The following is a 24,858-nucleotide window of genomic DNA, read 5'->3' as shown; positions in this document are numbered from 1 at the left end:
ATGGGGAGCAATTATGAAACAGGTTAATGCCACGTTTCCCTCTAGGCAGCTGAACTTCCGTGTAAACAACAATCCTTAATTTATCAACAACCTGGACCTGCCATCTCTGCTTCTTATCGCTTGGGGGGGGGGGGGGATTGCTTAGCATTATCCCAGAGGGCTGCTCACAGCCATCATTTCAAAAGCTCCAGCAAATAGGTGGATCAAAACAAGTCTCTCTCCATCTCCCAACATCAGAAGGAAAGTTAAGCCTTTCTTTGTGCCTTGTGGACTTAGTCACGCCCTCTGCTACCTTTGCATCTGAACACAGAAGAAAGAAGACGGAGGAAAGCATAGGGGGGGAGGGGGAAGAATGGAAGCTGAATAACAACAGGCCAATGAAAAACTCAATCCTGTACTGGAGAAGGAATCTGGAAAATGGAGGGCAGAAATGAGCATGCTGTTGTTTCCAAGTCCCTGAGGTGGTATGAATGAAGCACTGCTGCCCATGATTTCTGCATTCATGCCTATTATCACCTCTGGCAAACTGGCTATGCATCTTTAAAACAAACTAACAAACCTGCAAGTCTTCTTTGACAAAGGGCAGCAGCAGGTTACATCATAGAGGGACACATAAATGTATCAAAGAAAAAAACAATGCCTCTGTCCTATCAGTTTCTACACGCTTAAAAGCCTATTCTTTGTCTCCAGCCAAACTGAGCTGCAGTGTAGGTTGTATTACAGAGTGTGTTTTGTTGGCTTCTCAGATTCCACTGCAGCGAGTCTTCAAAAACTAGCAAATATAGCGAAGGAAGCAAGAATAGGTCTGCAGTCCCATCATCTTCTTCCACGTCCTGAACAAAAATATATTTGCAAACGGGTGGACCAGACAGGAGCCAAAAAAAAAAAGGCCTTTAATTGATAATCTTGGCTGTCTACTTCCTGTGCTTGATGCAGTGACTGACATAAAGCAGGAAAGGAATCTATGTAGAGAAGACCGGCAGGGCTCATTTTCTAGCAGGAGCTCCTCTGCATATTAGGCCACGCCCCCTGATGTAGCCAATCCTCCAAAAGCTTAGTACAGGGCTCTTAGTACAGGGCCCACTGTAAGCTCTAGGAGGATTGGCTACATCAGGGGGGCATGGCCTAATATGCAGAGGAGCTATGCCATGAAGCGGTACCCACCCTAGTTCTGCAGTGCACAACCACTGTATCCCCAGATGTCTGGATGCTTGTTGGTCCTCAGTCTGGGCATGGTGAACATAGCTGGCTTATCGGTGGAGAACTAGTCCCAAGATACATCCCCTGAGGTCCTATCAGCTTCATTTCCCTGAAGGGAGAATTATTTGCTCGAACAGGCTTTTGCTTATTCAGGTTCTTCTGCTGCTATAATCTTTATCTGAAAGGGTTACTTCCAGCAATCTGGAAATAAGTGAAGTCAGGCAAAGCCTGCTTTGTGTTTATCAGTCACCGAAAAGCTCTTGTATATGTAAAGTGCCACCAAGTTTAAGGGGACTTATAGTGACCCCAGCACGGGGCTCTCAAGAAGCAGAGAGGGTTTGCCATTGCCTTCCTCCGCAGAGTCTTGCTTGGTGGTTTCCCATTGAAATACTGACTCTGCTTAGCTTCCGAGATCAGGCTATATACCATGCCGCCTTCCCTCCTGTTGTAATACTCCTACTCCCCCGTCTAAAAAAATCCTCCGTCTAAAAAAATACCATTATAATCCCTGCACCTGCCCACCCCCATATTTTTATTAGGTATTTATTGCTGTTGTTTCTTTTGATGGGTTGAAAGTTTATCTTGGGTTTTGTTAAGATCGGCTCTTTTAGCAGTACAAGAAATAAAGCATGGGGGGTGGGATGGAATGACTGGGGCTGCCCCAAAGGGAAAGAGGAGTGCCCAGTTTGCAGTTGCAAATCCATGGCGCTGCGGCCTGAGTTGTGCCAGTGCCCGATGAGTTAAGAGCCTCTTTGGGAAGCGTGGGGTGAGAAAAGCTACCTCATGGAGCACAGGGAGAAAGCAGAAGGGGTGATTCCTATTTCTTTGAACCTGGGATCTCCCATTTATTTCTCCCCAGGGGGAGAGGAGCAGAGAGACAGGGAATATGCCAACCTTCTGAGCTCTAGACCGATTTCTCCCTGGGGGACAATTCCAGGATGCAACTCATACTGAAATATACCCAGTACCTGTGCAGGGGATTACCCTATAAATCCAAAAAGAAAACCAGAAGCCAGGTTAAAGGAGAGCGATTAATGGAAGAGCAGCTTTTACAAAAGAGGGAAGTATGCTGGATAGATTTTGAGAGAACGTCTCTAATTATTTACTCGTGAGTTGAAGATCTACGTGTAGTACTTAATAAACACCAAACTACAGCAACCACTGAGTTCTACAGGTCGAACTAACAGCACCATCTGGAAACAGCCATAATGTACCAGTTGAAGCTTAGAACTAATCACGGAAAAATTAATGCAAATTTCCAAAGAGGGAACATGAAGCCTACAGGCTCCTCTTGTAAAAAAACATATTTTACAGAAATGGGATTGAGCAGAAATGGGATTGAGTTCTGCATTAGCATTGACAGTTTAAGGGAAGCATATGAATATTTGTTGACTAGGAAAGACTGGGAAAAAGGATCCAAGTCTTGGGTGTGTAGGTGGGGGGGAGGGTTACGAAAGAATTGCTCCATAGTAACAAAATATTATATAGCACTGTTCGGCGGAAAATTTTTTTGATTTGGTTGACTGGCAGCAGCATTTCTGGCTCCAGCTTGGATGGCTACGCCCTCTGATTGCATTCTCTGAGTTCTGTGTATTGCTTCAGGGAAAACATGATTATTTAGAATTTGGTTTGTGTCTACTCTTCACGTCTAGGCTGAAACGTAAAGGACTAAAGATTACAAGAGCGGATCATAAGGAACAGTAAAAGACCATTTCACACATCCCGGGTTTTTCCCAAGTGGGATTTAACTCCTGCATTTAAAAAAAGAATGAAAACAAAACACCCAAGTAAGTTGAAGAGTGGTTTAAAGGAAGACAAGCTTACAGCAGCCTAAGCAGTAATGACACAGAAGCATAGAAAAGCTAATTTTAACTTTGGGGATGGGTGGGAGGATCACAGCTGTACCTTTTACTACACAACTTTCAGAGACCTGGGAGCAAGGTCATTCTTTACATCAGACCCACTTGTCCAGTTCTGAGAGAAAGTTGTGTAAAGGGAGTGTTTTCTCTGAGATCACACATACGTCGAAAGCTTTAGCATTTTAACTTCATGAAAACAGTTTAGTCATACATGTCGGGGCTTCCTTGACACAAGCCGCTCACCCTAATGCGGAAAGGTGCCACATGTTTGCATCTAAAACAGCTGCCACTTGGACTTTTTAAAATTTGCAACCCATCTAGCTGAAGGTGGCTCACCAGCCACACACACTGTGGCCTGCCAGAGAGCCGACCATCTCCTCGCTTTTTGGTTACTCTTGTTTTTGGCAGTCCCAGAGAGGAAATAAGAACAGGATGCTTATTGAGCCCTGGACAGGCTGTAGTTTGGAGCTATAGGGCTAACATTTGGCTCGATGGAGCAGATGTTTCAGCCAAAGATCTTGGGGCAGATTCTGTACAGAGAATCGGCCACTGAAGGTCTTAATTCCCGTGTTTCATTTTGTTACTTGGGTGTTCCCAAAACCACGCTCAGAGAGAGTGGCTGGGCTGCAACACGGTTAAACAGGCCAAAGCAAGAAAGTGTAACTCTGCCACAGGTTCCTTGTTTCTTCCTCCTAGAAATTCACTTGGGTTTAAGGTGTTTTCTACACACGACCGTACGACAAAAGCAGGTTTTTCACTACGAGACAAATGACACAAGTTGGCCATTAGAGGATAGTTATGAACCCATTTAAACATTTTTTTCAGGATCAGCACAGCCTCCAGGTTAGGCCTTTAGCTGCCTTATTTACACTATAAACAGTTACAGGACAGAAAATATATATATAACCCTGGCAGCTAGAAGAGCAGTCTCTGTTCCTCTTGTTCTTTTTCATTCCCAGCCTCACAGGGGAAAGGCTCTTATAAAGGACCCTTGAACTGGTTTCCTGAAAGATGCTGCCTGATAGATGGCTTGGAGCTTGCCGCATCACCCAGTTTTCGCCAGACGACCTATAGGCAAAGGGGAAGAGAGATCACAGCTTTAATAAACAGTCCCTGTGGTTGCTACACCTTGCAATTCCTCTTTATTCCACCAGATGGCACCCAGTCCCCAAGATAACACCAAAAGGGCTTTTAAAGAGAAAAAAATTGCAGATCTTATAAAAGTCCTCTGAAATTAGAACGAGAGACATGCCTTAGGTAATGGTATCAAACCAGTGAATTGGGCTTATAAATTGAGTTCAGTACTAGGTCAGCTGCTAGCAAGCTTGCAAAAGCTGCATTCCATTCCGTCGAGTTGTTAGTACCAAAGAAAGGGGTGGGCAGAGGGAAGTAATCAGTGCCACAGATACTAGGATCCCCCTGCAGTACAATTTATGAATTCTTAAAACATAGCAGAAATGCAGTAAAGGTCCCAAAGCTAACACCAGGTTTCTGTAGACTTGTAGTGGCCCCCTCCAGGTAAGAACACACCTCTGCCCCAGGAGGAGGAAGGAGAAGAAGGAAAGGAGGAGGAAGAGGAGGGAAAAAAGAAAAGGGGGAGGAGTTTGAAGTTATACCCTGCCCTTCACTTGGGGACTCAGAGCAGCTTATAATCCCCTTCCCTTCCTTTCCCCGCAACAGACATCCTTGTAAGGTTGGTGGAGCTGAGAGAGCTCTGACAGAAACTGCTTCTGAGAGGAACAGCTCCACAAGAACTTGTGACTGACTCAAGGCCACATCAGCAGGTGCATGTGGAGGAATCAATCCCAGTTCTTTGGGTTTGATTCCTCCACTACACCAAACTGGAACGTAAGAGCGCTGCCAGATGAGACCAGAGGTCCATCTAGCCCAGCTTCCTGTCCCGCACAGTAGCCAATCACTCTGGAGGGCCAACAACAGGGCATAAAGTCCAAGTCCTTCCCCTGGTGTTGCCTCTTGGCGCTGGTATGGAAAGGATTGGTGCCTCTGAACGTGAAAGTTCCCCTTTAGTTACCATGGCTAGCTACTAGCCACTGACAAGCCCTGTCTTCCGTGAATCTGTCTAATCCCCTTTCAAAACTGTCTATGCCTGTGGCCCACACCAGTGCTCCCTCTAAGCTGAGTTAGCGTGAGCTAGCTCACAGATTTTTAGCCTTCAGCTCACACATTTTTGTCTTAGCTCAGGAAGGATGGCCCCAGAGCACAAAAATTTATTCAGTAGCTCACAACTTTAATGCCAGTAGCTCACAAAGGAGAATTTTTGCTCACAAGACCTCTGCAGCTTAGAGGGAACATTGGCCCTCACTACATCCTCAGGTACTGAATTCCACTTTTAATCCCTCATGGTGGAAAGAAAAGCCAAAGCATTCCATGTGCGTCTCTCCATTAATTCTGACTTTGTGCCAGTATCCCAAGCACTGCATCGTAGAGAAGAGGCATCAGGGATAACAGCATTTCGGAGCTCGACTTGATGGGGCTTTAAACAGGCCTGAACTCCAGGAAGTCACCCGGCCTTTGCCGAGTGTTTGCACAGAGCAAGGTAAGCTCTGCCTGCGGGTCCCATTACGAAGACCGTAAACAAGGAAATATCCATGATGTTCTTGAGAAAACTATTTCACTGTAAAACATGGGCTCCTTCCAGACTATGCAAACAACATTTTGTTTTGTTTTAAAGAAACTGGGCGATACGGGCCTTCCAAGGTGTGGTTTTCAATCTCTACCTGCAATCTGGCTGCTTTGAAAGAGAGAAAGATTCAACTGTTGCACAAAAAAATGGGGGGAGAACCCCTGAGGGGATGTCATGACCCTAAGCCTAGTGAGGCCTACAAGCTCCAGGGAAGCCTGCGTTAGAGTAGCTACAGGGCCTACATGTCCCAGGATCCTTTCTGTCCCTCTGATTGGGTGAAAGCAATTTTGGAGGGAAAAGTTGCCCAAAGAGTTGGGACCTGGAAGGAAAGCATAAAAAGGCTAGCTACAGACAGGGAAGTGTTCTCTCTGAAAAGGCTGGGCTGGAGAGGGATTGCAGCTGGAGGAAGAGATCCCTCACCCAGGGGGGTGGTAAGTCTTTGGCATTAGAGGAAGGGAATATTTAGTTAGTTGCGTCAGGGCTGTTATTTCCTTGCAGCACCTTTACCTTTCACTGTTGCACTAATAATTAAAACCGCTTCTTATTTTGAGCACTTACAATAAACTTGTTATTGTTATTAGGGTTGCCAAGTCCAATTCAAGAAATATCTGGGGACTTTGGGGGTGGACCCAGGAGACTTTGGGGGTGGAGCCAGGAGACATTAGGAGTGGAGCCAAGATCAAGGATGTGACAAGCATAATTGAACTCCAAAGGGAGTTCTGGCCGTCACATTTAAAGGGACGGCACACCTTTTCAACGCCTTCCTTCCATAAAAAAATCATGAAAGATAGGGGCACCTTCTTTTGGGGCTCATAGAATTGGACCCCCTGGTCCAATCTTTTTGAAATTTGGAGGGTATTTTGGGGAGAGGCACTAGATGCTATACTGAAAATTTGGTGCCTCTACCCCAAAAAACAGACCCCCAGAGCCCCAGATACTCGCGGATCAATTCTCTATGATTTTCTATGGGAATAAATCTCCATAGGGAATAACAGAATTCCCAGCAGACATTTCCCTCCCCTCCCCCCGCTTTCTGACGACTCTGAAGTGGGGGGAGGGCCTCCAAACCGGGGGATCTCCTGCCTCCACCTGGAGATTGGCAACCCTAATTGTTATACTGCCTGGGTCCTCACATCTTTTCAGTCATAGAAAACTCATTATGAATTGTGTGGTCACACTTAAAACAGACATAATATTGATTCTGATTTTAAAAAAAAATTACTAGACACTTGTACCAAAGAGAAAGCCACCAATCAGCTTCAAAAGAAGTTGGTTATGCATGAGTCAACCCGTATGCTCAGCATACATAAAACAAGCCCACACTGATCCATTCTGGGGATGGGAACTCTAAGCTTCTCTCATTAGCCTAGAGAGCTTATCAGTGTGCACATTCCTTTGCAAGATATAACTAATGTCCTTCACTGAAATGGCTAGAGGACAAGCATATGCACACCTGACAGGGAACTCACAGGAAGCTGCCCTATAATGAACCAGACCCTTGGTCAATCAAAGCCAGTACTGTCTACTTAGACTGGCTGCAAGTATCCAGGGCCTCAGGTGAAGGCCATTCCATTATGAATTGTGTGGTCCTTTCAAATGGAGATGCCAAGGATTGAACCTGGGACCTCCCCACACTTGATATTGTTTTAGAAACTCCATCTGACACCACTGAGCTGTACATTGCCTCACTGCCAGTGAGGACACCCAATGTTCTGAAGTGGCTAAATGCATGGAGCAGATGGACATCTCATGACACACTGATATGGATCCTGAGGACACCAGTATTTCTACCCATGGAACAAGACTGTCTCATCTCCTGTCTTGCACTGCAGCCAGTGTTCCCTCTAAGCTGAGTTAGTGAGAGCTAGCTCACAGTTTTTTAGCCTCCAGCTCACACATTTTTGTCTTAGCTCAGGAAGGATGATCCCAGAGCACAATAATTGATGCAGTAGCTCACAACTTTTAATGCCATTAGGTAAAGGTAGTCCCCTGTGCAAGCACCAGTCGTTTCCGACTCTGGGGTGATGTTGCTTTCACAATGTTTTCACGGCAGACTTTTTACGGGGTGGTTCGCCATTGCCTTTCCAGTCATCTACACTCCCCCCCCCCAGCAAGTTGGGTCCTCATTTTACCGACCTCGGAAGGATGGAAGGCTGAGTTGACCTAGAGCCGGCTACCTGAACCCAGCTTCCGCCGGGATCAAACTCAGTTCATGAGCAGAGCTTAGGACTGCAGTACTGCAGTTTTATCACTCTGTGCCATGGGGCTCTCCTTTAATGCCATTAGCTCACAACTTTAATCACTGTGGCTCACAAAGTAGAATTTTTGCTCACAAGACTCTGCAGCTTAGAGGGAACATGGACCGCAGCCCAAAATGCTCCCATGAAATGCCGCTCCTGCAGAACTCTAACACAGTTGATTCCAGTCAGAGTGTAAAACTTAGGTATTACCTGGAAGCAAAGGGAAGAGACATGGAGAGGAAAGGCCCTGAAAGTATGGCCCAATGGAATTTTGGATCAGGGAGATGGCCGGCATAACATCTTGGTGTTGTTATTAGTTTGTTAGTTAAAAATTCAACAACTTGTGACACATGGTGGAGCAGAGAGGGCTGGAGCATTCTGGTTTCACCATCCTCCTCCCATTGACTTCTCCACCCCCATTCCTTAACCCACTTGTCATTGTTTCAGGAAAAGGAAGGACCACACCGACTTTTCTAAACCTGCCCTTTGTCCCTTTTTCTCAAAACCAAAATGTCTTCCAAGTCCTAAGGAGAAAGAACTCACTGGTCAGTCAACCGCCTTCTATCTTTCTTTCTCATTCTATACATGTCTCTCTCTCTTTTTCTCATAAAATAAAGGGAGAATGTGTAGCATTATTTTAAAGACACTATAGACAGGTCTAAACAGTTGACAGCAGATAAGAAAGCAGCGAGAGGCAGAGGGCTAATTGCAAAGGAAAGGGGAGGAGCAGAGGTTTGGCCAGCAACTGAGAAAGGGATATTCCTTTCCTATCAAGGAACTGGCATTTAAGCCATTTCGTCTCTAGGATGGAGTGAAGTGTGTGACAAGTCCCTATTGGAAGAGGCTACATACTGCTAACTGTAGTCTCAGCTACTGACCAAACAACAATTCCCAGGATTCTTTGGGAGAAGCCATGACAGTCAGATCTAGATAAAACCGATTTAAGCTTCTTAGGTCAATATAACTTCTGATATAGTCTATGCACTGGCATCCTGGGAATGTTAAAATTAAGTTCTCAGTTACTTACACACAGGGATGGAATTCTAGCAGGAGCTCCTTTGCATATTAGGCCACACACCCCTGATGCAGCCAATCCTCCAAGAGCTTACAAAAAAGAGTCTTGTAAGCTCTTAGAAGACTGGCTACATCAGTGGGGTGCGGCCTATTATGCAAAGAAGCACCTGCTAGAATTCCACCCTTGCTTACACACATTCCACGGTTGCCAGTTCTGCTAATTATTCAGTTGCCTTACTAACGAATTTCGTGGCGGCTCTTAAAAGCAAACAAGCAGATAAAGCTGCAAGCACAGAAAAAAAGAGACTCTACAAGATTAAAGCAGCACAAGAAAAGCCAGCGACTGAAATGAGAGAGGCTGAAAATGGATTCATTACATTGCACATTTCACGAACAATTGCTTTCTCCTTTTCACTCAGGTCTTCTTCATAGTTTTCTTGCATCTGCCTGTCCAAATTCTCATGCACTTCGAGGACCTACAGACAAACACATTGGACACGGAATTATAAAATGGCGTCGCACACAGTGATGCCAGGAAGGCCTCCAGCAATACGCCCCTTCTGTCTTCAAGCAGCTGGGTACACTTGGTGGGCAAGGACAGTAAAATCTTGAAACACACACACACACACACAGAGGGGCAGAAGTGGGTCAGAGTGGAACATACAGTATAGCAGTAAAAAAAAAAACTATGAAAATTCACTTAAACATTTCATCCACATACATCAATTAGCTTGAACTCACAGAACAATGAGGGACAAAATTCACTTGTTGCACTATACATTCATAGACCCACCAAGCACATCATCACAGGATGTTGTGACTGCATCTGTGAACTTGTCCGGTTTTGGACACAGAAGAGGAATGCATCTCTAGCGGCAAGGATTCCACATTTAAAGACCAACAGTCTGACTCACCTCCCTCTCACAAATGATACCCAGGGTAGTCTAGAGGTCACAAATGGGGAAGTCCTTAGTTCAAAGCTCGACTCTGCCGTGAACTCACTAAGGGGACTTCATGCAATGTAGCCCTTGCTCGATCTCTAATTGGCAATGAGGGTACAACTATAGTGATCTACCAACCTTACAAGGTTGTTGTAAATATTACAACCAGATAAGGGGGTTTGGATCCAGCAACGCACAAATGGAAACATAAAGAGACTGAGCACGGTGGAGGCAACTGTTCCTATTCTCTGCAGAAGTTCATTAATGCAACCTGGACTGCAGAAGTGCACTGATCCAACGGAGTATGTAGCACTGTGTGATTTTTCAAGAGGAATTCTAATACACTTGTATTTGGACTTCAGCTTTTAAGGATAATTGCATGTTCAAATGACAACTATCGGACTTCTTGAATTGTTTCAGTCCTACCGTTACCTCCAATTTCCAGATGGTGGGGACAAATGACAAGGAATACTTTTTGCGATCATGCCCTGCTTGTGTGTTTTACAAGGACATCTGACCAGCCACTGCGCGAAAGAGAATGCTACACTACATGGGGTTTTGGTCTCATCTGGTGAAAACATCATGACCTTTAAATAATGATGGACATCTAAATGTCCATTCTGGGCATGGGAATCTAAATGTCCTCTATGTCAGTCACGGGAAAAAACAAAACCTGGCCACAGACAGGAAGTAACGGATCTCTACATACTTGGGGTACTCCCCAAGTATGCAGAAAGACATAACTTTGTTGGTTAACCACAAGGGAAAAAAGAAAATGGCTTCGTAGGGGTGGAATAGGGTTGCCAACTTTCAGTTGGGAAATTTCTGGAATTTTTTTTGGGGGGGGGGGGTGGAACCTGGGGAGGATATGGTTTGGAAAGGGGATATAATGCCATACAGTGCTATATAATGCCATGGACCCAACCCTCCAAAGCAGCCATTTACTCCAGGAGAACTGGTATCTGTAGTCTAAAGAGCAATTGTAATCCTGGAAGATTTCCAGCTCCCACCTGGAGGTTGGCAACCCTAAGACCTCTTTTATTTCCCTTTCCCTTTAACTGACTTTCACCTACTCTCTATACTTTCTGCTTATAGAATATATCCCATCCTAGGGCTGCCAGCCTCCAGATGAGTGCTGGAGATCTGGAATTTCTAGATGACAGAAATCACTCCCCTGAGACAAAGTGGCTACTTTGGATGGTGGGCTTGCTGAGGTCCCTCCTCTAAGGTATTTCCCAACCTGGAGCTGGCAACCCATCTGAAATCATGAATCAGACATTGATAACCAGTCCTCCTCTCAAATCACCACAAGAAATATGATCGAAACAGGACACAGGACCATCAGCTTTATTGTTATCGTTGTTAAAAACACGTTTCTGACTCTGAAGACATCCATGATAATGCCCCAAATGTAACGAGGGTAATGTCTGGTAAAAATTTCAGAAGCCAAAAAGGAACAGAGAAGTATATTAGGTGGCAATCACTAGCAAAAGCATGATAAATTACAGCTCAGATTACAGAGCCCGGGTTCTCTGGGTGCAATTTTGGGTTAATCAGGGCTTTTTTTTGTAGCAAGAACTCCTCTGCATACTAGGCTACACCCTCTTGATGCAGTCAATCCTCCAAGAGATTACAGGGCTCTTAGTACAGGGCCTACTGTAAGCTCCAGGAGGATTGGCTACATCAGGGGGTGTGTGGACGAATATGCAAAGGCGTTCCTGCTACAAAAAAGCCCTGGGGTTAATTATGCAATGAATTTTGGTTCTTTTGGATGCAAGCACACACTGTCCTCCACCGTGCCAGATACTTTACAAGGTTCCATTTCACTTTTCACTGAAGTATTGCAGACTGACCGCTTAGAAACAGGATACCGAATGGGATTGACGTCTCTTCTTCCTGCTTTGTGCTAAACATCTCAGTTACACAAAATAGGTCACTTTCTTCAGGCCCTTAACCTACTTTGAAAACAGCACTTCACTGATATATTTGGGACCATTCTGCACAAAGACTGCGTGGCACGGCTTAAAATAACTCATTCCATTTGCTTCCCCCTTTGATAAAAGGAGGTGGATGCATTGAAGATGATATGAAAGACATTCACTACCGACACAAACTAGACCTCTGATGAAAAGGAATGAATTAATTATTGATCCAGCTGGGCTCAGAATGTGGAACTAACTCATTGGGCCTCAGGATGCCTGCGGGACTGAACAGCCTGGACAATCAAATCCCAGTGCACGGCCCTCAATACATCATGCTGGGAGCTAAATGCTGGCTGCATCCACAGGAGAAATCCACGGGTGAAACCAGGGTAGCTTAATTAATGGTCACATGTAATCCCTCCTTATCACCAGCATGAAACTTTCCAGTAAACTAGCGAAACGTCTCTTCACCTAATGTAAAACTTAAACATGATTTCAAGATTTAATGATATTTTAGCAAGCAAGGAGTGGGAGGGGGGAGCTGTTTTAATACAAAATTTACTAGCAATTTATCACATCGGGCTGCACTGATGCAGAAGCTGCACCTGTTGAATATCTGTCTGCCATGCAGCAGGATTCCTGTTGGGGGGAAAGGTGGCATCCCTAGCTGGACATTTGTCTCATAGTGTTGCTACTCATCATCATCATCATCATCATCATCATTATTATTATTATTATTATTATTATTATTCCAATGACTTGATGTGCAAAAAATTAAGGTGGTGAAGCTTTTCCTGGCATGCAGATAAAAGCAGACAGCCCTTTGCTGAATTCCTGCAGGTCAAGCTGCTACTGCAGACAGAGGAGCAGGGCCTGAAAAGAAGTGGCAACCCTGAGAGAGATGGAGATTACCAACTAAGGTTGTCAACTTTCTTCCTGACATGGGCTTTCTGCCCATTCAGCAACTACACCTTTTCTTCCTCAGTGCATTTTAATGGCACATAGTGTTCACATTCTTCCTATTAAAAACAGAACTCTGTGCCTAGAAGCACAAGCTGTTTGGCAAGCCACAGAAGTTAGTAAGCTTTTCCCCTTTTCTTGATATCTACGCACACTATTGTACCCTGGAAGATCATTCAAGGGCGTTAGAGCTCAGTGCATCAAGGAAGGTTTTCACATTGCTGAGATTTCAGATAATGAAAACTGGCTCTAGAGGACTACTATAAAAATGTCAATATGACACTTGAGCTGTGCACAGGCAGAAAAGAAACAGAACGGGATTTCACTTGCTTTCTTTTCTATTACATTCTTAAGAAGGGCTTGCATCACTAAGAGTGAATCACTTGTTTTCACATTCATTTCTGAGTGGGCGTCACTGACCAACATTGGATTTCAAAGGAAGCTGACTACTTTAAAAAAAAATGAGCCTAAGGACAAGTTCCCCTGAGCTTGTGCAGGGTGTCTATTCCTTCAATGGTTGGGAAGTTTTTTTAAAAAAAAAATATGTAAGAATAGGCTGATCTTATTGGAAACACAGAAATAACATCATAGACACTGAATGTGTAAGTCGTTTTGGTCTTCAGCAGCTGGCAAAAAAAAGGCATTCTTTCTAGAGTAAACCATTAAAATCTCAGCGTTTTGTTCTTTTTAAAAAGTGGGAAAAGTCATGGAATTACATGTTGTGTGCAGGCTCTGTCCTCAGATCCTGGCTAGGCAGCAGCTGATCCAAATGGCTTTGTTACATTTCTTCCATCCAGGGATGCCATTACCCTTCTGCAACTCCATGAGTGAGGAAGAGAACAAATGAAGTTGCCTTATACTGAATCATCAAGGTCAGTACCACCTTCCCAGACTGGCAGCAGCTCTACAGACACTCAGAGGGTTTTTCACATCACCTGGTCCTTTTAACTAGAGATGCTGGGAATTGAACCTGCGATCTTCTGTAGGCCAAGCAGATGTTCTGCCACTGAGCCACAGCCACTACCGGGGCTGAGGCCTATGACTGGCCATAAATGGAACACTTCCTGAATACAGTTCCAGCAGAGGGCCGCTTCCATGACCTTACTCCTGGGCCAGAACACAAAACTACAGGTTGGCTACCACATGCCTACCTTCATAGCATGAACCACTGCTTCAGGTTTCTGACTTAGGGGAACATATCCCACTGCAGGAGAAGGTGCAAGATCTGGAGTCATGCGAGATGGGCCCTGGAAAACAAGAACAGAAAAAGCAAACGATTGTGATGATAGATAGATGGGACTGCCCTTATTTTGACACCTTTGGGGTACTTTATCATTTTGCCCTTTGAAGAGATATCTGGGGTGCTTATTAGCATACAAACTCAAATGGTCTTCAGATTTCAGTATCTTGTTCTACAAATCTCAAGAAACCCAGGAGCAAAGGGTGGATGCATCTTGACTCTAATGCACACATGGATAGAAGAAGAACTGTTTTTTATACTCCCCTTTTCTCTACTCTGAAGAGCCCTGTGGCGCAGAATGGTAAAGCTGCAGTACTGCAGTCAGAGCCCTCTATTCCAGCAGAAGCTGGCTCGGGTAGCCAGCTCGAGGTTGACTCAGCCTTCCATCCTTCCAAGGTCGGTAAAATGAGTATCCAGCTTGCTGGGGGGGAAGTGTAATGACTGGGGAAGGCAATGGAAAACCACCCCGTAAAAAGGTCTGCGTGAAAACGTGAAAGCAGCATCACCCCAGAGTCGGAAACGACCGGTGCTTGCACAGGGGACCTTTCCTTTCCCTACTCTTAAGGAGTTTAAAAGAAGCTTACAATTGCCTTCCCTTCCTCTCTCCACATATTCTCCAAATTAGAGCCCGCCATTTCATTCCCCACTCCTCCACATGAAGCCTTCTGGGTGACCTTGGGCCAGTCACAGTTCTTTCAGAACTCTCTCAGCCCCATCTACCCACAAGGTGCCTGTCACAGGGAGAGGAAGGGAAGGAGACTGTAAGCCATTTTGAGACTCCTTAAGGTAGAGAAAAACAAGGTATAAAAACCAACTCTTCCTCTTCTTTCAAGCCTGGAACAACCATTTCTGGGATCAGAGAATCCGCACAGAGGAAAAACCATGCAGGTCAGTGGGGCAGAAGAACAAGGGGAAGAAATTTACCCCTGAGCAGACAATGCATAAGAGGAAGAAGTGATTTCACCCTCCTTACTCTTCCCCACGCCAGCCCCCCAAACTTCATAATTCCCCTGCAGGTCCTGCTGCCACAGGAACGATTTCTCTGGGGGCCAGAAGGGGCTATAGTAGCAGATAGAACTGTTGGAAAACACCGTGTTCTGTGTACCATTGACTCTTATAATGGCTGCTTCCTATCCAGGCATTACATGTTCCTGACTAAGTGGCTGTAGTTATTCCATAAAGAATATGACCAGCCAGAACAACTGTGTGAGTAAACGTTCTAGTAAATATTCTTAATCTGAAAACAAATACATAAAATAATGACCAGTTAGGTCCCATCTGCTAATATACCGCACTTCACTCTGCACTGTAGGGAAGGCTATTAGAGAGTAAATGAATATACCACACAGCAGATAGTAAAAGAGCCTTTAGCAATAAGAAATGAGTAGAAAAGCAGTTCTTGGTATGAGAATAAGTACTACATCATATATTTTTACTGGCATATCAATAGTCACAGAACTGACAATAATCCAAGCAATAAATATTACAAATATAGAAATGTCAGTATATTTATTTACGGAATGTCCTGGTCCAAGGCTGTGATTTCATATCGTAGTACACACTTTGCACATTGAAGGTCCCAGATATGAACCCCGATGCCTCCAGAAAAAGGATCTTAGGGTCCAAGTCTTGGGAAAGATCTTGCTCTATCTGAAATTCCGAAGAACTGTTTCCAGTATTGAGCTAGATGGACCAGTGGTCCAGCTAGATAAATGGAAATGACATCATGAGTTCAGGGCTTTTTTTGTAGCAGGAACGCCTTTGTATATTAGGCCACACACCCCGATGCAGCCAATTCTCCAAGAGCTTACAGGGCTTTTAGTACAGTGCGTACTGTAATCTCCAGGAGGACTGGCTATATCAGTGATGTGCGTATATTTATCTACGGAATTCACAAATCCCTCCTACAAATAGTTCAAGGTTGCTTCTGCAAAACGCATTCCAAACAGGGCAAATGAATACGCTGTATATAACCATTAAAAAAACCGTAGTCCCCTGTGCAAGCACCAGTCGTTTCTGTCTCTGGGGCGACGTCATCACATTTTCACGGCAGACTTGTTATGGGGTGGTTTGCCATTGCCTTCCCCAGTCATCTACACTTTTCCCCAGCAAGCTGGGTACTCATTTTACCGACCTCGGAAGGATGGAAGGCTGAGTCAATCTTCAGTCAGCTACCTGAACCCAGCTTCCACCGGGATTGAACTCAAATCATGAACAGAGAGCTCGGACTGCAGTACTGTAGCTTTACCACTCTGCGCCACGGGGCAGGTATATAACCATACAGATGCATAATTCCATTTAAAAACTGTTTTAAAACAGAACATTCCTAAAACAACACAAACCAAACTCCCTTTCTTTGCAGAAAAGGCGAATTTTGGTAGCTCTTCTCTCGACTTTTCCCTGCTCTACTTGTAATCACTTTTGAGATACAGCAAAATGTTAGGATTTATACTGTGCTTTCAAAACATTCACTAAAACAATTCAGCCTTACTAATCAACAGCCCTGACTTGGATGTCCCAGGCTAGCCTGGTGACTGGTCCTGTCATATTTCAGAGACTAAGCAGGGTCACCCCTGGTCAATACTTGGATGGGAAACTACCAAGGAAGCAAGGCAGAAGCAGACAACAGCAAACCACTCCTGTTTGTCCCTTGCTTTCAGAATTCTAAGGAGTTGCCATAAATTGGCAGTGACCTGATCACGCTTTCCACCTTCAGTCAACATTGTAGGAGCCTCCCTGAACATCCTTGACAGTCGTTTCTCCAAGCCTATGGGTGAAATCCTCCAGCCCTCCCTCCTAAATACTTAGTTCCACTGCTGAATTCTTACCATTAAGAAGTTTCACCTAATGTTCAGCTGAAATCTAGTCTTGCATCCAGGGATGGAATTCTAGCAGGAGCTCCTTTGCATATTAGGCCACACACCCCTGATGTAGCCAATCCTCTAAGAGCTTACAAAAAAGAGTCTTGTAAATTCTTAGAGGATTGGCTGCATCAGGGGTGTGTGGCCTAATATGCAAAGGAGCTCCTGCTAGAATTCCACCCCTGCTTGCATCACTTAAACCCATGAGGACTAGCCTTGTCCTCTGGAAAAGCAAAAACTAATTCTTGGTCCTTCTTTCAATGCAGCAGCTATTCAGGTATTTGAAGAAGGCAACTGTGTCAGAGAGTATATATCTTCCAACTAAAATTAACCCTTGATTTCACCTGACCTCTGGACAGTAGGCAGTGTTTTTCCTTGCCTAAACATAACCAATTTCATTCAACCTCTCTTTAATGTTTCAAAACCCCAAGCTTCCCTTCTCTAAATCTGTTCCAATTTGTCTACATCTTGTATCCACTATCACAGAACAGAGTGGAACTACTATTTGTGTTTCCTGACCTGGACGGCCCAGGCTAGGCCAGTCTCATCAGATCTCAGAAGCTAAACAGGGCCAGCCCTGGTATTCGGAAGAAAGACCAACAAGGAAGTCCAGGGTTGGTATGCAGAGTGAGGCAACAGCAAACTCTTGCCCTAAAAACCCTATGGGGTTGCCATAAGTTGGTTGCAACTTGACACTTTACTCACTCACTACTTGAGTCTTATGGGTTGGTTCTCTCCAACTTTTTCACTCCAGCTTACCCAGTTCCTCAGCTCACATTTTTTCATGCAGGTCCCATGGACCCCCACCCCCCGCCCAGCGTAGCCTTTTTGGTGGTCAAATGACATTTCGTTGTTGCTTTTTCAATAGAGGAAAAACTAGTTGGCTTCCACTCTATGCTTCTGCAATGCACGAGCCAATCATTTCTTTCAGCCTAACCTACCACACAAGATGGTTCTGAGGATAAAATGAAGGGGGAAAGGTATCATATCATGAATGCTGCCCTAAACTCCTTGGAAGAAGGATAGGATGAAAAAGTACAAAATAAACACATAAATTAAATACCCATGGTGTTAAGACCCAACAAATATGTATTAATGACTCTAATTTAACTGAAAAAGTCACTGGGTGGGGGACAATTAAGATCATCATCATCACCATCACCATAATCTCTTTCTCCACTTGCCATTTCCCAGCCCCCATTGCCTCATCCAAGCCATTTCTCCTTCCAGAGAGTTCCCTGCCATATCTCTTATTCCAATCGCCTTCCTTCCTGAAGTAAGTTCTTCTTTAAAACATGATAAACGACAGTTTTGTACTGTGTGCAATGTGTGGTTTGGTGCTCAGTGGAGTGCAACATTTATTTAGAATCATTAAAAGAATTTTCAACCCTGGAAACCGATTTAAGCTTGAAAATAGCTCCTGGCACTGTTAATTTTAGTAGGAAGATATATACTCTCTGACCTAAAGGGGTGGGGAAGGAAGAGAATAATTGGCACCCACTTCATTGATTGCATGGTGTGATGGGGTCTACTTCCCACTCTCAGGGGCAAGATTTCCCCTCCTTTTTTCTTTCCGTTTACTGACTGAACTGCCCTAATAATGTGTTTTTTTCTTTGCTGAAGAACTCTGGATGTTCCACTCTGTTGCAGTATAATATTTTGGCTGCTGGCTCAGTCAAGGAACCTGAAGGAAGGATTGGGATCCTCCTTTAACTTTAATGGCACTTGATACATTTTAATATCCAAATTAACAACATATTTTATTCAACATAGAGTGGAAAGGTCAGGTGAAATCAGGGGTAAAATTTCTGAGGTAACTCAATATAGATAACTCTGAGGTAAAATTAGTACATTCACAGACTTTAGTTCTTATGTTTCAGGCTAATGAGAGTTTCTTACGCTATTCACAGTTATTTCAAATCTTTATGTTGAGAGGCTTTTGTTCCAGTGCTTTTCCATACACTCTAGTACATTTTATTTGAGTTTTCTCTGACCCTCTTGGTTTCCAGAAGGCTGGCACACTCCTTCCAGTGCCCAAACCCCCTTCTCTTGAAATACCAGTACTCCTTTTGAGTTTTTAACTGACTCTTAAGGTTTCTACAGGTAGTTTGTAACCACACCAAACTCCTCAGAGCTAACTCCATTTTGACTGGGTAGGGAAATTCTCCTCTCACTAGAAGATCTATTCTCTTTCTTTGGCCAAATGGGAGTCTTTGCCTACTTCCCAAACTTCCTTGTCAACATTCCCCAATTCTCTTGTCTGTGTTAAACTGCTCTCAGTTAGGGCTAAACTCTGAATGAATTCTCCAAATGAATGAGTGCATTCAGCTCGAAAATCTTTCTGGTCAGCTGACACTAACCAATCAGATTGCTTGGGGCAGTCTATCACTCAAGGCTCTGTTTCTGTGAAGAAACAGAATTAACCTTTCACAGAATTAACCCTTCACAGCCCCTTAGCTATTTGTATAGCACTCTTAAGCTTTTGAAAAGTGCAGACTGTCACCCATGCCAACTTTCTTCAAAAAGTATCAAGTACCCTTCAGGGGAGGTTGTGAGATAACCGCAAAAGTAAACACATACACAAACTGCAGCCAGGGAAGGGCTCACTTGCAAAATGTGCTATTTCATTCTCATATATTTGCCATCCTATTCAGGGGGAAAATCCAAACTTGTTGCTTTCATAGCAAGAAACCTGAATATCCAAAGAGCCTGATGTGCACCTTTGATATGGACTATCCTTCTTAAGGTCCCTCTGAAACAAGATGAGATACAATGTCCCTATTCAAAGAGATGTCCTTCCTCTTTATGATTTGTACTGAAAATCCCCCACAATGGATCCATTGAAAAACTGCAATATTTTGCCTTCATATCCTTGGGGGGAAACAAAGGAGGATTATCTTTCTGAGCCGTAAGGGAACACTGGGGATGACAGAGCGGTATGTACCATCTTTTCAGGGAATGTTTTGGCCGTACAGTGCATGGGGTACTCATTACAAGCTTTTTTTTCCTCGTACAAAGCAACTTCCTTGTTGGAGACTCTCTGAAATACATTGAGGTCGGCAGAGCCTGCTGCTCGGAATTTATCACTCATGTCTCTTGCTCAGCTTTTTCACTCAGTCCACCAACTATGATATGATGATAACGAAAGCCCTGGATACATCTCATGCCACTTTCTACCACATCTCAGGAGTGCCCTATGTTCCCAACTACTGTTTGGTCAGCCTGGAGAAATCATTCTTAATCAATGGCCCAGAGATCACTGATGGTCCACAGTGTGCCTTCAAGGTGGAATTTGCCAAGTCCTATGGAGCTTGTTTCATTGCATTTTGACTTAAAGAGCTGGGTGTAACTTGAAACCAGAATCATTCAAGGCAACATGGCCAGGTCTCACCATTATGTCACGAGGAATATTTCTTTCTCACACACACATGCACAAAATCTTTATTGGCATAACAAGACAACACCCTAAGGATAACAATAGAGTCCATGGTAAAAAAAGAACATCTCCTGGAAGCATGGTAAAAGAATTTTGCTACAGATTTGATGATTTTACTCTTGTTTGAGGCTAATAATGAAAAGGTCTTACGGTCTTCAGATCAACCCTTCAAGGGTTGCAAAAAGGGCTTTTAAAAAAACAGCACAAAGATTGTCATAGAATTTACAACAGAGAAGAACATGGTGATTATCCTCAATCTCATTCATCCCACATGGGCACAGCCTATTTCAATATGGAATTTTCTTAAATCCCCCATATAGCACCACAGATGGGAGGACATTAAAAGGAGCTAACATGAATGCCCTGCAGAGGTGAGGATTTAAAAATTTCTATAATGTCCAACCCAATGAAGGGTTCTAGTGAACTCAAAAATTCACACGCTATTATATGTAATCTGGCTGAAAGGTGTTGTACTTTCAAATGGTCAGAAAGGTCAGAACAAAAATCATGTAGGATAATGATGAAGGCATTTTCCATAGCAAACAGTGATATACACTTTGATTCTAATGAATGCACAATGTGAAAGGAATAGCTGTCTTGATTGACAAATACTAGCAGGGTTTCCCTTTTTCCACAATGTACACAGTAAGTACAGCTGCATGGTGTGATTCAAGGCTTTTTTTGAGCAGGAATGCACAGGAATGCTGGAAGTGTGACCTAATATTCAAATGAGTTCCTGCTGCAGAAAAAGCCCTGTGTGAAACAATGGTGAGGTCAGGGGTGTGGATGAATATGCAAATGAGTTCCTGCTGGGCTTTTTCTGCAAAAAAAGCCCACCCTGGTAATGATACTATATCCAAGTATCTCATGTTAGGAAGAAGAAGAGGTTTTTATACCCCACTTTAGTCTACCTTAGAGTCTCAAAGTGGCTTACAATCACCTTTCCCTTCCTTTCAACACAACAGGCACCTTGTGAGGTACGTGAGGCTGAGAGAGGTCTGAGAGAGCAGTGACCGGCCCAGGGTTGCCAATCCCCAGGTGGGGGCAGGGGATCTCCCGGTTTGGAGGCCCTCTCCCTGCTTAAGGGTCATCAGAAAGTGAGGGGAGGGGAGGGAAATATCTGCTGGGAACTCTATTATTCACTATGGAGACTTATTCCCATAGAAAATAATGGAGAATTGATCTGTGGATATCTGGGGCTCTGGCAGGGGGGCTGTTTTTTGAGGAAGAAGCACTAAATTTTCAGTATAGCATCCAGTGCCTCTCCCCAAAACACCCCCCAAGTTTCAAAAGTATTGCTCCAGGGGGTCCATTTCGATGAGCCCTAAAAGAAGGTGCCCCTATCCTTCATTCTTTCCTATGGAAGGAAGGGATTTAAAAAGGTGTGTGGTCCCTTTAAATGTGATGGCCAGAACTCCGTTTGGAATTCAATTATGCTTGTCACACCCTTGCTGCTGGCTCCATCCCCAAAGTCTCCTGGTTCCATTCCCAAAGTCTCCTGGCTCCACCCCCATAGTTCCCAGATATTTCTTGAATTGGACTTGGAAACACTAGACTGGCCCAAGGTCACTCAAGCAGGCTTCATGTGAAGGAGTGGGGAATCAAACATATTCTTTGCCGTAGTGATAGTGTTTTCTCCAGACTGGGAATTTCAGCTTCTCTGTGGCACACGCAACACTCGTTCCTCACCCTAGTTAGTATTAGCTGTTACAGGTCAGGATTTTGCCTTCACCAGGCCTGTAGCTAACCAGGGACCCACAGGGCCTGGCCCCCTGACAGTTATGGGAGGCCCCTCACCCCCATCCCAGGGCCACTTCTTTCTCCTGCACTATTTAAATCATGCTTATGAAGTGATGGGAGCTGCTGCAAGCCCCTCTCATGTGATTTAAATCACATAAGAGGGGGAGGGACAGCCTCAGACTCTCAAGCTTCGTACTCTCATCCTGCGGCCCCTCCCCTGTGGCCCCCCTCCTTGTTCCCTAGCTATGGGGCTGGACTGCAGAGAATGCTAACCATGGCTCTCTTTAAAACTATGGACTGAAACCAGAGTTAGCAACTGGCAGACCCTGTTTAACACTAATCCTATGAACAATACAGGTTTGGTGGTCTAACATCGGTTGCTAAAAGACTGCAGGTCATCCAATGCTTATTTGTCCACTTTTAAGTTTGCGGGTTGAAGAAAATAGCTAACGGGTAAACTGTAACCATCCCTGAAATACCCTGTGTATTCAGCAACTTGAGCACTGATACATTTCCTAAGCTATGTTTAGAAACAGAGAACGCTTGCGAGAATGTGTGAAAAGCAAAAGCACAGACCAAAGAACAAGGATGTCACACTCTGGCTCTAGAACAACTTGTTCTTGCTTCATGCCAATGTGGCACATGTGATGTGCTGGAAACAATTCTATGTAATCAAGCCCCTCTCCACCTCACTCCTGCCAACACAGCAAGATAGGGGGGAAGAACCCTGAAACAGCAGAACTGATAAGAGCCGATGAGTCAGGCAAAACCAATAAAGATGTAAACAAGAAACAAAGGGCACTGATTCAGAACTGGATGCACTCTCATTTTTGGAAACTGCATGAGAAGGACAAAAGAAGCAGAGAGAAAGCAGAGAGGGCCCACAACACCATGATGTCTTCAGATCTACAAAGGGGAGGAGGCCAAAGATGGGCCAAGGCAGAGTTTTACTTTCCATCACCAGTGGAGCTCTCCTGCTTCAACAGTCTGGGCCCCTAACCAAAATCTGGTCAACTTTGGGGGGTGAGCATGGAGTGTGAATGACGTTAGCCTGGGATGCATGGGTGGTTTCAATAAAGTTTTATTTGGTTTTTGTTATTTATAAACCGCCTTTCTCTCTAGGACACAAGGTGGATGACACAGAGAAAGTCAATACAATCAACAGGATGGTACAGCCAATAAACAATGAAAGACTACTTGGGTTATAGAACCAACCAGAAAAGATGATGATGATGAAGAAGAAGAGGAAGAAGGAGGAAGTAGTACTACTATTACTACTGATACAGGTGTTAACATGACACATAAAATGATGCAAGTTTACATAGTAGGATCCAGTTTAAAGCAAACTATAAACAGTAGAATAGACCACAGTACCTAATAATTTGTCCAAGTAATTCTGTGGAACTCTTAATCTGTTCATTGCTTCCATATGAAGCCTGCCTGTGAAAGAGCCACAGGTGCATTTTTATACATAGGGCTGACAACCTCCAAGTGATGACCGGGGATCTCCTGGGATTACCACTGGCCTGAGGTTCCTCCAAGTGATGACCGGGGATCTCCTGGGATTACCACTGGCCTGAGGTTCCTCCCCTCTCCAAACCCTGCCTTCTTCTGGTTCCATCCCCAACATTTACAGGTATTTCCCAATCTAGATCTGGCAACCCTATTTGTACCTGACATATTAGCCATGATTACCACCCTTCCTCTAAGAAAAGGATGCTGTTAGTCAGGGCTTGTTTTGTAGCAGGAACTTCTTTGCATATTAGGCCCCTGATGCAGCCAATTCTCCAAGAGCTTACAGAGGCCCTGTAAGAAGAGCCCTGTAAGCTCTTGGAGGATTGGCTATATCAGGGGGGTACAGCCTAATATGCAAAGGAGTTCCTGCTAAAAAAAAAAAAGCCCTGCTGTCCCCTGCTTCAGAGGAGACAAATGGAGCATAACAACAGAGTCTCAGTTTATTACTCTGAACAATTAAGGATACCTTTACACATATTTATTGCTACACTGTTCCCCCCTGCCATTAAATCCAAACAAATGGTGATCTGGTGACCGTATAAACTTAGCCTGTTATTGCTGTTCGGCCTTTGCATACGTCCTAACATTTTCATTAAGTTGCATGCTGATTTGCTGATTGCCTATGTAGAGACATCTGTCTATGTAGTATGAACTATTATCTTCCATTTCTATGTATCTGAGGAAGTGTGCATGCACATGAAAGCTCACACCTTGAATAAAACTTTGTTGGTCTTAAAGGTGCCACTGGACTCTAACTCTGTTCTCATGGTTACTGCTCATTAGGCAACTTCTAGCATCACATCTGCATGGACGCAGATTTTTAAAGCCTGACCTGGATAGCCCACGCAAGCCTGATCTTGTCATATTTCACATCTGGCTAGTATCTGGATGGGAGACCTCCAAGGAATACCAGGGTCATGATGCAGAGACAGGCAATGGCAAACACCTCTGAATGTCCCTTCCCTTCAAGCCCCACTAGGAGTCGCCAGATGATGGCAATTTTATATATATATATACGTGTGTGTGTGTGTGCACGCACACACCTCAGTAAGAGCTGCTCAATCATGTTCCCACCCACATTGCAACCACATATCAATATTTGTTTCTAACAGATACAAAAGTATTCATGATTGATATGAATCTCAGAAACGAAGCTCTTCTTGTATGGTTTAGACTACTTTAAGAAGATCAAAACCCAGCTAACAATATTTTCTTAATCTCTCCAGGGATTGAGAAGCTGTGGTCCCCAAAAGTGATTCCCATTTTTTCTCTCTCAGTTCATTACT

At 44.2% G+C, this 24,858-nt stretch overlaps 1 protein-coding gene across 3 annotated transcripts in view; it reads right to left on the bottom strand.

Annotated features, from left to right (window-relative positions):
* Positions 1-2,988: 2,988 nt before the first annotated feature.
* The window catches only part of CCDC85C (coiled-coil domain containing 85C), a 248,777-nt gene continuing 226,907 nt past the window's right edge, over positions 2,989-24,858 (bottom strand). For all 3 annotated transcript variants that reach the window (XM_060262780.1, XM_060262781.1, XM_060262782.1), the window contains 3 exons: positions 13,932-14,027; positions 9,335-9,433; positions 2,989-4,127 (listed from right to left, as the gene is read on the bottom strand). In XM_060262780.1, coding sequence (XP_060118763.1) covers positions 4,038-4,127; positions 9,335-9,433; positions 13,932-14,027 — 285 coding nt within the window. In that variant the 3' untranslated portion in view covers positions 2,989-4,037. The remainder of the gene's footprint in view (positions 4,128-9,334; positions 9,434-13,931; positions 14,028-24,858) is intronic.

Source organism: Heteronotia binoei, chromosome 21, assembly GCF_032191835.1.
Source record: "Heteronotia binoei isolate CCM8104 ecotype False Entrance Well chromosome 21, APGP_CSIRO_Hbin_v1, whole genome shotgun sequence".
Taxonomy (NCBI): Eukaryota; Metazoa; Chordata; class Lepidosauria; order Squamata; family Gekkonidae; genus Heteronotia; species Heteronotia binoei.
Note: the sequence above shows the minus strand (reverse complement) of the source record. Positions and strands in the feature narration are given on the sequence as shown.